The sequence below is a fragment of the Dendrobium catenatum genome, unplaced genomic scaffold (assembly GCF_001605985.2).
Source record: "Dendrobium catenatum unplaced genomic scaffold, ASM160598v2 fragScaff_scaffold_1023, whole genome shotgun sequence".
In the NCBI taxonomy this organism is placed as follows: Eukaryota; Viridiplantae; Streptophyta; class Magnoliopsida; order Asparagales; family Orchidaceae; genus Dendrobium; species Dendrobium catenatum.
The window spans coordinates 1093355-1106754 of NW_021319485.1; the positions used below are offsets into that span (position 1 = coordinate 1093355).

Genomic DNA, 13400 nt, shown 5'->3' on the forward strand with positions numbered 1-13400 from the left:
TCTCCGATGAAACTTAGTGGTTGATCCCCTAAGTTTTTTGTGACTTCTTAGTTATATTCTCTCACTCTTACTCCACTTTCCCAAAATAATTTTCATATCCTCTATATAGCCTTGAGCCTAACTTCCTGTAATCCCAAAATACATCAAAATTCTTCAAAACTCTCCTAAATATTTCCTCACATCTTTTACTACCTTTCAAAGCCTCAATTTACTTAGAACCTTTAGATATCCTAGCCAAAATCTCAATATAGAGATCTAATTTCTTATTGTGAATAACTAGATTAAAAATTAAATAACTAGATTAAAAATTATGTAATGTCTTAATCATTGATCCAAAATTCAAAAGAACATCACCTTTTATTCTCAAATATCCTAAGGTTTTGATATGGAGTTTCTCCTCATTTTCTTTTAAAAGAAAATTTTCATTTGATGGCCTAGAAGTTTTAGCATCAAATATGTTCAAATCCTAAATATTGATTTTATCACCACCCAAATAATCCTTCAACCACACCTGAGAGAGACACCAATCAAATTATTGGCTTTACCATAAAGATCCTGTAGATCCTACCTCACCTTATGATGTTTTTGGATAATTGGAGAAACATGTATCTCTAAAGTTTTTTTTTTTTTTTCTTTTTGATTTTTTTTGGAGGATCAAATAAATATGCATTTATTAAGGCTTTTGGGTTTTCATGATTTTTGGATGCGTAAAGATAGACCTTATTAACTACTTGGTTTCATAATTTTTTCTTAGTGAGGACTATATCCTTACTAGCTTCCCATTAAGGCTACTTCATGAACATGCCTTTTAGGCATTATGAGTGGAGACCCTATCTACCACTTACCTTTATTGTGTGTTTATAGTGAGGACTATATCCACTACTAATATTCCATTGAGACTACTTTATGGGCTTACCTTTAGGGATTTTTGTTAGAAGCAATTCTATTTAGAAAAAAAAATTGAAAAATCAAATTGAAACTTACTTGCAAAATAAACTTTTAACTCTAATAAAAATTTTATAATTTAAATTTCTTAAAAAATTCTAAAGATATTATGTAAAATTTAACCTCTTTAGGTTATTTTAGTGATGAAAATTTTAATATATTAGGCCAAATAAGTTGTGATAGCACTTGTGTTAATAATTTCAATGATTTTCTTATTATGTCCTTCTAATCTCTTTTATTTTAAGGATAACTATCAATAAGTTATTCTAGTAAATAATAACCCATGTGTTCTTAATTAATTATATTAAATCCCTTCCATCAATTTAAAATTTTTTTCTTGAATATCTCTTAGAATGGTGTAAATAATAGTATAGAGATTGATATCCATCATTTAGAGTTTTTAGTGGTTTTAGCCACTTTAGGTATTTATAATTTTAGATCTCCATTTGATTGTTTTCCCAAATCTATTTAATTGAATGCAATTGAATGGCTCATATTGAAATTGGTGAGAAGGATGTTTTTGATATCTTAATTGTTCCTTCTTTTTTCATTTAGGAGACCAATTAATTTCTCGCTATGAATTTTTAAGTTTGCTAGATAGCATCCAAATTGCTTCCTATGAGCACTATATCATCATTAATTAATAATTTGTGCTTATACTAGATGAATAAGATCAATGTACAAGCCCATTATCTTTCACATTAGTGAGGGGTAGAAAGGTCAAGGGCTAAGACCACCAAGAAAAGCACCTCAAAATAACTTCGGATCCACTCTCAAAATTTAATGTGCCTTAAAAGTGAATATTTCAGGCTACTCTGTAATGATCTCTTATTTATTTTGAATAATTCCATAATTTTATGAAGAGACCTTTATGATCTTCCAATTCACAATAAATTACTTGTTGAAAAACTTTATTAAATCAGCAAAAGTATAAATATTTTTATAAGAGAGAGAGAGAGTTAAATCAAGTGTAAGCTTGTCACTTATCTAACAATAATCTGAATCACAGGCTTGTTAAAAATGCATGATGATCCTATAGTTTTCATTTGTCAATATGCTTGTAGAGATCAAAAGTCCTGTCATAAGAATCAATAGAGGGTAATTTGAATCCCACTAGAATAAGATGTTAAAGAATTACATCAATTAATAGTGAAAATTCATGAAAGCTATGTCGAGGAGTATGTTGGTACTTGTCCCTCAAAGTAAAGTTCTCTTAAACAAGACATTGCAACTCTTCTCTTATAATATCATAAGGGGCATCAATTAACTAAGGTTGATTTAGGTCTTCATAGCAAGTGGAGGATTACAAGTCGACCAAGCAATTCAGGTATGATGGTTTATATTAACAGTCTCCTAGAGAACATGATAAAACTATGGTGGATGGGGTGATTTAACATGATGATAACGAGGTATTGTTTGTGCGGCATCAAATGATTAGCACCAACGTGTTATTGGTTTTGTGGTGAGAGAACCTCATCGTATTGCAATGATGTTCTTTGTTATACCGCCTCCCCTAAGAGTTGAATGTAGCGGTGTAAACGAGTCGAGTTGAGCTCGATTCACCTCTTGCTTGAGCTTGATTAATTAATTGAGTTTGAGCTCAAGCTTTATTCTACAAGTTCGAGCCGGGTCACGAGCCCTCATTTATTATGAAAGAGAAAAAATAATTATGATTTAAACAATTATTATAATAAAATGGTAAAAAGAAAAAGAAATTATAAAAATAATACTAAAGAATTACTTAATATAAGAAATTGGAATATAATTTTTAAATATTTTTAACAACTTTATATTTTAAATCATGAATTCGAATATACTTTTAAGTATATTTTATATTAATATTTTTTAATCGAGCTGGCTCGAGTCGGGCCTAGCTCAAGCTAGCTTGGCTCACGAGCCATTTATCGAGCCAGGCCACGAGTCGGCTTGACTCACTTACACCCCTAATTGAAGAATTTGATATTGAAGTTCTTTATTATATGCAGATGATCCTCCAAGGTGAGGCTTGGGTAGCAACCTCCACTAACTAGATTGTGCTATCCTTGATAGAGGTATTGATTATCATCCATTAATTAAAAAGTTTATGTAGTATGTTAGGAATAGTTCTCACTAATGATATCAAATCGTTACGTGATAGAGAATTCACGAGGATGAAAAAGCAAGGTTGATTTAGGTCTTCTGATAATATATTAAATTAGGTTTAAATAATACTCTGAGCTTGATATGAAAATTGTTGAGCCTCCGTATGAACTCTGATGAAATGGGAAAGACAAGTGCAAGTGAAACTTTGATGACGAGTGATCCATGACATTTTTGACAATTATGTGAAAGTAATTACAAATGTGTAAGTAGTAACCTTGAAATCAGTTACATTGATAATTCTAGAAAACTTTGTTCTTCCAACACTCTAGTTATGTTTTACAAAATATTGAGTATTAATTAATTTATTTTAGTTATTTTAATTGGACATTGATATCTATGATAGGCAAGAAAAAGAAGTCTACTAAGTATGCTCAATCTATAATATTTTCTAACATTTTAGGAGAAAGAAAGGGCCCAACAGAGTAAGAAAAGTAGAGTCAAGTTTCCTTTTTGGAGCAGGATAGTCAAGGTATCCTTTTGTAATCTAATTTTGATTATTTTGATATATATATTACTCTTGAGTTGGATCATTGTATTTATGTTTTGGATGAAATGAAATACCATGGATAGCTCTAGTTAATTTTGGTGGTGGATTAGTTAGATTATAGATTTATGCATTCAACTCTTTCATTAGATCTCAAGGTGAAACACTAATAACCTAGCAATGATGATCACAAGATGATGAGTAGGCAATAATAGTCATCAACTATGTGGTTGGTAGTGATTGTCTGTGTTGAACATCGAGTAGAGTTCAAGAGTTATTTAGATCCCCAAGCTCTCTCCAATCTCTAGTCTAGGCCCCTTCCATATGGGGAATGGAGGTACATTTATAGAATTAAATGAGTGGTATTTTAATAAATTCAATGAAAATTTCATGGCACTCTATCGAATGATTTATATTAAACTTTGATTATATATCATTTATTCAACATTTGTGCATCTTTAAGACCCAAAATTAAATAATCTTGAGCTTATTGGATTCATCTCATCGAGCTACTTGATTTAACTATAAACTTGAAAGATTTGGAGGGTTTGGTCTTTCAATTAATATCATGAAATTTTTAATCATACTTAATATACTTGATTTGGGCTCATTTATATTTGGATCGGATCATTAGACCATCTTTGATATTATTTTGTTTATTTTATCGAGACATTCTATTCTACTATAAATTTGTTAAAACCAAAGTGGATAATCCTCAATTTAATTTCATATATTTTTAATTCAATATTACTTCAAAACACTTACCTGAAAATTTTTTATACAAGATCATTGATTATTATTATTATTATTATTATTATTATTATTATATTTACATATATTATTATTATTATTATTATTATTATTATTATTATTATTATTATTATTATTATTATTATTATTATTATTATTATTATTATTATTATTATTATTATTATTATTATTATTATTATATTTACATATAGATGACGTTTACATGTGTACTAGTAATGTTTAATATAATTAAGATTAAATATGTGTTAAAAATATAACATGTACTTCTGAATATATCATATATTGTTTATTTTGATTTGAATTAAACTAATTTCAAGGGAGCCACTATCGAGCGGAAAAAAAAATCAATTTCAATTTTGAGCTTCAAAATTTCAATATAATTATGACTGCTAACGGTGAGGAGCAAAATGGAATGCCAGAAGGAGGGAGCCTAAGTAGTTGTTTTAAAATTTTTAGTTGACTTTAAATTAACACCAATTGTAAGAATAAGCGGGTAATGGAAAAAATATTCAAAATGGCCCAATTTTTTATCATGAGACTGATTATGCCGACACTGATGTTTTATTTTTATTTTTTAAACCATAATATATTGCAACAAAAAAAGGGTTACAACATACTTAAAGAAGGGGCGAGAAAAGAAAACTACAAAGATACCAAAACAAGGGGGGTTTACAACCCATTAGGCTCAGCATTTGGCAGATGCTTCCAACTATTCCGAAGCCAGGTGCGGGCCATCCAATTTGGAGTGAGAGCAGAAACGCACCAAGGACCAAACAAGCAAGACACGCACTACCAAAGGTTGCCACGAGCCGTGGCTTCAGAAAAGTGAGCCCATAAGCCAATAACCGCATCCACGAAATTTAAACAAAGCTCCAGCAAAATAGCAACCGCCACAAAAAAATTACTCATAACAGCTACCAAGAAAAGCAGCAACCCAAAGAAGAGAGACCAATGAAAATCATCTCGGACCCCTACCACGTCTACCCCTCCCACGATGGGAAACAGGCACAACAGGTCGGTCATGCTGCACTACAAATTCATCCACAGATTCTTCATCTCCACTAACCTCCGAAGAGGAATCTGACGAACATTGAATCCATTCAATTTGCAATCTCACACTCTCCCCCGAATTGACACTCACTTGAGAAACCAATGCGTCTGATGAAATTAAATTAACAGAAACATCAACAAAAGGTCCAGGCACATGAATAGTAGGCGTCACAGGGTTAGAGACAAAGGGTGAGGAAAAACGTTCAACAGCCGGCAAAGCAGGAGAAATAACCTCAGCCAAAATACACGGGGCAGACACAGTACCCACACAAGACAAAGGAATTGTGGAGTTAATACCACCACCAGTTTCACTTGCACATTTACGGGATGCCAAGACAACACCAGAGTCTGACAAATGAGACATAAATACAGGAGAAACAACACCCACCACCTCACCAGAATCCACTGAATCCCCAGAACTAGCAGGGGATAGAACAGGATTAAGACCGCCCAGAGCACTGACATTAGACACGGTGGGACAAACAAAACCAGCTTTCGAATCATCCAAAACAGGGGATGCCCCAACAGCCTGAACCAAAGACTGTCACCACAAGCTTAGAGCAAACAAATTCATCCCGAAAAGGCACAAGCAGAACACGAGCACAAATAGCATCAGCTAAACCAACATTATCATTATTCATGGCTAAACCAACAATATCATTAATCAAAACCGCATGAGTCACAGGAGGCAAGGTAACTGGTAAATCGCTAACCATACTAGCTTGAGCCACCTCAGTAATAGGAGAAATAACCACATGATTGGACGGGGGATGGAGAAGAGGGCATTCAAGCTTTGAGTGACCCAAAGATTTACAGTGAGAGCAGTAGGATAGAAAAGGGTCCATCACAACCGATTATATATAGCCTAAGCCCTCGGAGCCAACCCAAATCTTATCAGGATACACCTTGGTTACATCTAGTTCCACCAGCACGCGAGCCGACGGCCGCTTCCCAAAGGAAGTATCCTGATCAATTTTAAGGGGTCTACCGAACATGGAACCAAGCCCCTGTAGAATCCTCGGGGAAAAGAGGTGCGGTCTCAGACTAGGAAAAGAAATCCAATTTGGGATAGAAGGAGATTCAATATCAACATCAAATGTAGGGGACCATTTGAAAATTTTCATGAAACAGTTGTTCACAAAATAGGAGCGATGGGAAAAAACACGGCAGTAATCCATATCATTCCCAAGCTTGATAAGAACATGCTCATGGTTAAAAACAGTGACCCAGAAGACACCATTAAGTTTGAGATTGAAAAAAAAAATTGTGAATCGCTTCAAGCGAAGGTCTATGGGTAGGAAATTTACCAACTAGCACAAACTCAAAGGGAGCTGCAAGAGCTAGAACCTCCTCATCCGAAATCCAAAGCGAAGGCAACCCCCGAAAAGAAGAAATCTTAAGATTAGGAAAAGAAGAGGAACCCACTAAAGCCTCGCGAAAAGACCGAGAAGAAGGATTTCCTGTCAAAAAATAGGATCCAGAAGCCGTTCACCCTCCATAAAAATAGAAAACCAACAGAAACGAAAAAAATTAGGGCAGGAAACTTCCCTGAGAAGCCCAGAGAAGAACACAACGACAAAGGAGACGGCGCGATCAAGAAACCCTAGTAGAGCTCATTTCCCAAGCAATGGATCTTCTCAGTATCTTACTTTGGTTTCATTTGGAAAAGTTATTTTACTATTTTTTAAATTAATTTTTTAATACAAAATTTTTTTGATTGCAATAAAATAATAGTGGTCAAAAGTTGATTCATATTTCATTTGGAACATTTTTCTTATTGCTTTCTAAAGCAACTTTTTAGTAAAATAAATTAGTTAAAAATTTATGCTGAAAAGTTGTTTTAGAAAATAATAAGAAAGCTATCACAAATAAAACCTTAGCCACTTTCTATGCTATAAAAATTAAGTCTTTTTATTACACCGTGTCACCAACTAGAACTTAGATTTTCAATAAAATACTTGAACCTCATGCCTTGTCCTTACCAAGGTTGTCAGACTATGAAATATGGTTGGTGGGAAAAAAATTATGTAAAAAAAATTTGGTATAAAATCTATTAAAAAGGGGTTCAAAATAAATAGATTTACATTAAAGTTAGTGTAATTCAAGATACCATAAAAAGTATTCAACTCGTATTCAAATATTTTGAAGTCCTTCCTGATACAATTTACATCTTTTTTTTTTTAATTGACGGCCATATATAGCATTCATTAATGAATCAAAAGTTACATAGGATGAATTATTATAAAGCCTTCGTCGCATACAAAAAGAAGAGAGAACATTACAATAAGCTATAAAAGGAAAACTTTATATGAAACAGTAAAACAGGGCTCAGTTTGACCAAGAAAAACTGCCACAGAAGTATTGAAATCACTGAAAATGGCTGCCACAGGAGGTCTCACGTATCTGTTCGAAATCTAGGTAGAATGACAGAGTTGCCACCTGGTTGCAAGAGCATTGGAAGGGCAAAAATCATAGACCCTGTTCAAAAAATTGATGCCAGAAAAACAGCAAAAGTATATCCCAAAAAAGAGCTGTGGTAACCATAATCATCTATAGTTCGAGAAAAAAAAAAGAGCTAAGGCAGAAGAAAATCTACTGCATCCAGTAGATTATCGAGTAGAATGCCCAAATAAAGAGAATAAAAGATACTCTAACATCAATTTTACTTCTCCAGTTTAGGCTGTTTTAGTTATCAAACAGCCATTTAAATGCAACTTGGTTGGGCAGCTTTAACAGGTCAGACTCGTTTTGCAATCTCTAATTCAACTAGTTTTGACTTGGAATTTGTTTCTTCATATCGAAGCAGAACAATTATCAGGAGTATTTGAAGCTGAAATCAAAAGTGGAATATCTACAACGGTCTCAAAGGTAACTACTTGGAAATTATAGTTTCTACGTAATTTTGAACTAATAAATGGATTCTTTCGGCTGTATTTTGTATATTAAAATGCAATATTCATGCCTCAACAGGAATCTTATGGGAGAGGATCTAATTGAGCTAAGCAGCAGGGAATTAGACCAACTAGAGCTCCAAATAGAAATGTCTCTGAAACAGATCAGGTCAATAAAGGTAATAAATCATTGCAGAAAAGGTTTTATTTTGTTTTGTTTGATGAACTTGGAGTTTACAAAACTGATATCATCTTGATGTAGCCAAGAGAAAACCACCTAGGCTGTTCATACATATGGGTGTAAATGTTATGTGTGGAATCAGATTGAGTTAATCAATCGGGTTGTTCTATTGCATCGGACCTCAAATTTGTCGTGCTTGCTAGGGGGCGCAGGGGGTTTACTCCGTGCTTGGGTTCAGATGCACTTTGCAAACTAAATTTTTTTTTTTCCGTACAACTCCCCGGCGTTTTGTAACCGAGCGCCCGACGCTATGTTTCCGAGAGCCCCAACGTTGTGTTTTCGAGCGCCCCAATGCTTAACGACAGAGAACAGAGAGCAGAGAGCAGAGAGCAGTGCGAGTTTGAGCGCTGCAGCATCATCAGACAGAGGCTTGAGCGTCCCAGCGCCCCAAACTGGCCCCGCAACTCTACGAGACGGACTAGACGGTTTTCTTTCTCATTTTTCTCAATGTTTGCGTCCCTTGGTGTTTGTAACTAGCTTTCTCTTGTATTTCTTGTTAGGTTAGACATTAAGAATGATACTTGTGAGAACTGAGAAGAGAAGCAAGGAGAGAGCAAGAGAGAAGAGAGATCCGAACTTATTCTACCTATTTTCATAGTGGATTTCTTTGTGTGGTGTGGGGTTTCGTAGTTTTTTTTTTTTTCCTATTTTGGATTTTTTCTGTGTTAAGTCCTTGTGTCCTTTATTTTTCCGTTGCTTTTACTTTCTTGTTTGTTTCGTCATTGTTGTGTTTACTCATCTATAACAGTAAATAGGTCATGCCGAGCTCAAATCTTCATGGACTTGAGCTTCATCTTGATTCATTAATCGAGTTCAAGCTCGAGCTTGAGTTTAATTCTATGAATTTGAGTGGCTCATGAGCCAGCCTATTTGTTATAAAACTTGAGAAGAATGCTCTTATCCAAGCAATTATTATAATAATACAAAAAAAAAAACTAAACCCTAGGACCTTTCTGAACGAATCCAAGCAGTTATTATATGATAAACATTCATGGAAGAAACCGGAACAGTCCCATATATTCATGGTGACTCTGCCAAGCTCACAAAAACTAAACTCTAGGCCCTTTCTTAACTATTCCTTTTAGCTCTTTTACCATAGAATAACGGTCTACCATATGTCCATATCTTCCACTGTAGCATGGAAAAATCATTTTGGTCAAAAGTTTCGATTGAATGAGATGTCAAAGATGTCATTTCATTCGTATATTTACCTTTTTATCCTTCGAATATTGTAACTCTTGATTATGATCCTTAGATGAGCATCCGGCATTTTTATTTCCACCAAAAAAAATCGACAATGTTAGCATCCATTTTAATATCACAATTAGAATTTGAAAAGAGGTACTCCTTGATAATACAAGATATGATAAACGGAATAACCTCAACTCTTGAAATAAACTTAAAAGCTTCACATTTATGAGATATTAGAATATGTTCGCATTAGTGCTTAAACTCAATTTATCAGCTTGATTTATCTTGAACTAGCTCTCTCATATCTACCTCACATCCCAGCCTAGTTCAATGACCCAAACTTGATTCCGTTCCATCGAAGTAAAAAAAGCATCCACCTATCATCCGAAAAAAAAATTATATCTATCCATTTACACCAATGTATTTGAATATAAATTTATGCAAGTGTATAATAAATAGATATATTTATAGCAAAGTCTCATCATCATCATGGACACATCTATAGCAAAATTTATCCACAGACAAATTATTTTGTGCAGAGTCCGGACATGCAGAGACTAATAAAAATGCACCACATCACTCCAAAAGTGTACTGTGCTCAGTACCAAACGGTACCGAACGGATCTCCCGTATAAGGCATTTGCTTTCTTTCCAAGTTTACATATAAGGCATCCCAATAAATTTTCATTTTTTATCCAAATAATCGAGTGATCTTAACATAATCCAACTTGATTTGAGAGGAGCTTGAGGCGTTTAGAGTCAAACCAGATTTAATGTGGCCCAAGCAGGGGCTGATCCAAATCAATTCCAATTCATCCAACGTTTTATTTGGGCTGATTTGAAATGAATCCGAAAGAGAGGTCAATAAATATCCGTCCAAATTTACAGTCTCAATGGTGGTTTTAACTTTTAATTTTTATTTATCATATTTATATGTGCGATCCTAATATTTTGCTTTATGTTAATTATGTTTATTTTTTATCAAAGATGTAAGTTAATACTTTCGCTGCAAGAAGATTGAGTGAACCTATACAAATCACTGCAACTTTATATTTATGAAATTTTATTCCCTTGATAGGTAAAATCCCTACCTATTTCTGGCATACATTTAAGAAGGATGTAATTGCGGCTATGCTTCCATGGAAATGACATAAAGCTTGGCATAGTGGATGCATAGAATTACTTTCAGCATTTCTATTAGTTTTGATAATCTGGTTCTTAATTTGATAATCTACACTTGAATATTTCAGACTCAATTGATGCTCGATCAGCTCTGTGATCTTAAAAGAAAGGTCAGTTTTCTGGACTTATATATTCTGTGTACTACCATACATAAATCTCAAACTAAAATTTTCATCTGTTGCTCTTTTTGCGTAACTTGTAATCAAATCTTCCTGCTATATTTTCATGGATGCAGGAGCAAATGTTGTATGAAGCCAACAGAGCATTAAGAAGAAAGGTATTGTAATTAGTTTCATTTTGATTGATTTAAAATATTTATCAGCTATTATCTATAAGAGATCTCAATTGACTATACTGATTAGAGATCGAAAAAAATATGTGGCATCTTATATCAAACCATCTCATCATTCACTGGTCATTGTCACATCATCAATTTCCTCTTATGAAGCTTTTCTTATAAAATGGCGGCCTTCCAATGATCCGGTTAAAAAAGTAGATGTATTAGATTTGACTGATGTTAAGAAGGTAGAGGTAGACCTAAATAGACCTGGTTAGAAAATATTAGAAATGATCTTTCTTTTTTATATTTAAACGAGAATTTGAATTTTAACATGACATAATGGAGAAAAATGATTCATGTAGCCGATCCCACGTAAGGGGACAAAGACTTGTTGTTGTGAAGCTTTTGATTTATAAATATCCTTATATCAACATCCCAACTATCTCCTTCTATGATGCTTAGAGACTGTAAGTTATCGATCTATAAAAGAGGATTGACAAAATTTTAAATATGGTTTATAAAGAGTTCTAATGGAATTGCTTGCATGAATGCTTTAACTTTTGATCAAATTTGATAAAAAGATTATCACAACATCCCAATAATATGTTCTAAATCCTGAATTTTGTTATAGACAAGATTATATAGTACTCTAAGATTTTATTTGGGACGACTTTCTTACTGCTTCTTAAAATATGTATCTCGGACTGAATTTTGTTTTTCAAAACTACATGAAACCAATGCTTTCGGGCTAACTCAAGTTTTCTAAATGAGAGAACATTGGGCTCCAATTGATCAAACCCAACCACAAAATCAAATCATGTGAACATCATAACTTCTATTCCTTAGTTCTTGAATTCCTTGTATCAGTTGCAAGAAGATGGGCCAGATATTCCCCTGGAACTATCCTGGCCTGGTGGAGAAACCAATGGGTCCTGTGAACGTCAGCAGCCTCAATCAGACAAATTCTTTCAGCCATTGCCTTGTAGCAACCCTTCCTTCAAAATTGGGTAACTTCATCCTCATAAATCCACTATACTTTTATTGAAACTTTTTATCATGTAATATAAATTTTAATTGTTATTTCATATATTATAATAGTTCTAAAATAAATTGCCTGCAACCTTTCATAATTTTACAGGTATAGTCCAATCTGTACAGATGAACAGTTGAACAGGTCATCATCCACACATAACATTAATGGCTTCATTTCAGGATGGATGTGATGATTTATTGACTTGCAACCCTATAATAATTTATAATCTATGTAGACTTCTCCTCGTTCTTCTGGTCGAATATTTTCTTAACATCAGCAATAAATAAAAAAGAAAATATGAATAAGGAAAAATAAAGTTGATTAAAGCTAATTTTTTTATTTGAACAGGAGCACTAAGCTGAAGAAAAACAAGTTTAGCAATTCCTCTGATTCAATCAAGCAATGGAGAATTTATCATCTTATGGACGATTCTTTAACATCGAATCCCGCAAAAGCAGTCTAAAGCTATGTTTCGTTTGAAATAATTTTGTTATTATTTTGTTCTACAATAATTTTTTAGTACAAAAATTTATTAGATTCAATAAAAAAATAATGATCAAAAGTTGTCCCAAACGGAACTTAAGTGGGTGGGAACTTTAGGATCAGACCAACTATCGATCAGATCCAACCCATTTGGATTTAGGTCCAATTAAGTTTTGAAGAGCTTGGACAAAAAGAGTGGTGAATCATTCTTACCTTTAAATATAGTTGTTTAATAAAATTAAATATTAATGTTGTAGCGAGCAACCAACTCCAATATAGAACCAAACAATATCTAATTAAGAGATAAGAGAAGTTTTATCCGAAAAAAAAAAACGTTCTTATTTCCGAGACGCTCATTTTCACTATAAGCTCAACTAAAATCGGAGTTCAGGTGTTTCCGAATCTAATTTCTTGAAGTTTCTCAACGACTTTGCGCCGAGATTCGTGCCTGTTCAATAACTTTCATATTATTTTTTGGACGTCGAAGCTCTAGGAGTCGAAAATATATGCTTCGACAATTTTCTTTTATGAAGAATAAAAAAAATTGCATTCAAAAAATTAAATGCTCGCTCAAACTAAATCGTAGAGGCCCGTTGAGCTCCAAAAGTGTCCGAAAATCGAGTCGGAATGTCGAAAAACGTGCCTGGGGACCCCAAAAAACAGTTGCTTCAGACAGTCCGGCCAAAAATTGGGCCAAACATGCTAGG

General features: G+C 33.6%; 1 protein-coding gene across 1 annotated transcript in view; it reads left to right on the plus strand.

The window, feature by feature from the left end:
• Nucleotides 1-12531, plus strand: part of LOC110096748 (MADS-box protein EJ2) — a 38680-nt gene extending 26149 nt beyond the window's left edge. The window contains exons 3-8 of the mRNA XM_020822814.2: nucleotides 8199-8260; nucleotides 8363-8462; nucleotides 10966-11007; nucleotides 11133-11174; nucleotides 12045-12184; nucleotides 12316-12531. Coding sequence (XP_020678473.1) covers nucleotides 8199-8260; nucleotides 8363-8462; nucleotides 10966-11007; nucleotides 11133-11174; nucleotides 12045-12184; nucleotides 12316-12400 — 471 coding nt within the window. The 3' untranslated portion in view covers nucleotides 12401-12531. The remainder of the gene's footprint in view (nucleotides 1-8198; nucleotides 8261-8362; nucleotides 8463-10965; nucleotides 11008-11132; nucleotides 11175-12044; nucleotides 12185-12315) is intronic.
• Nucleotides 12532-13400: the final 869 nt, after the last annotated feature.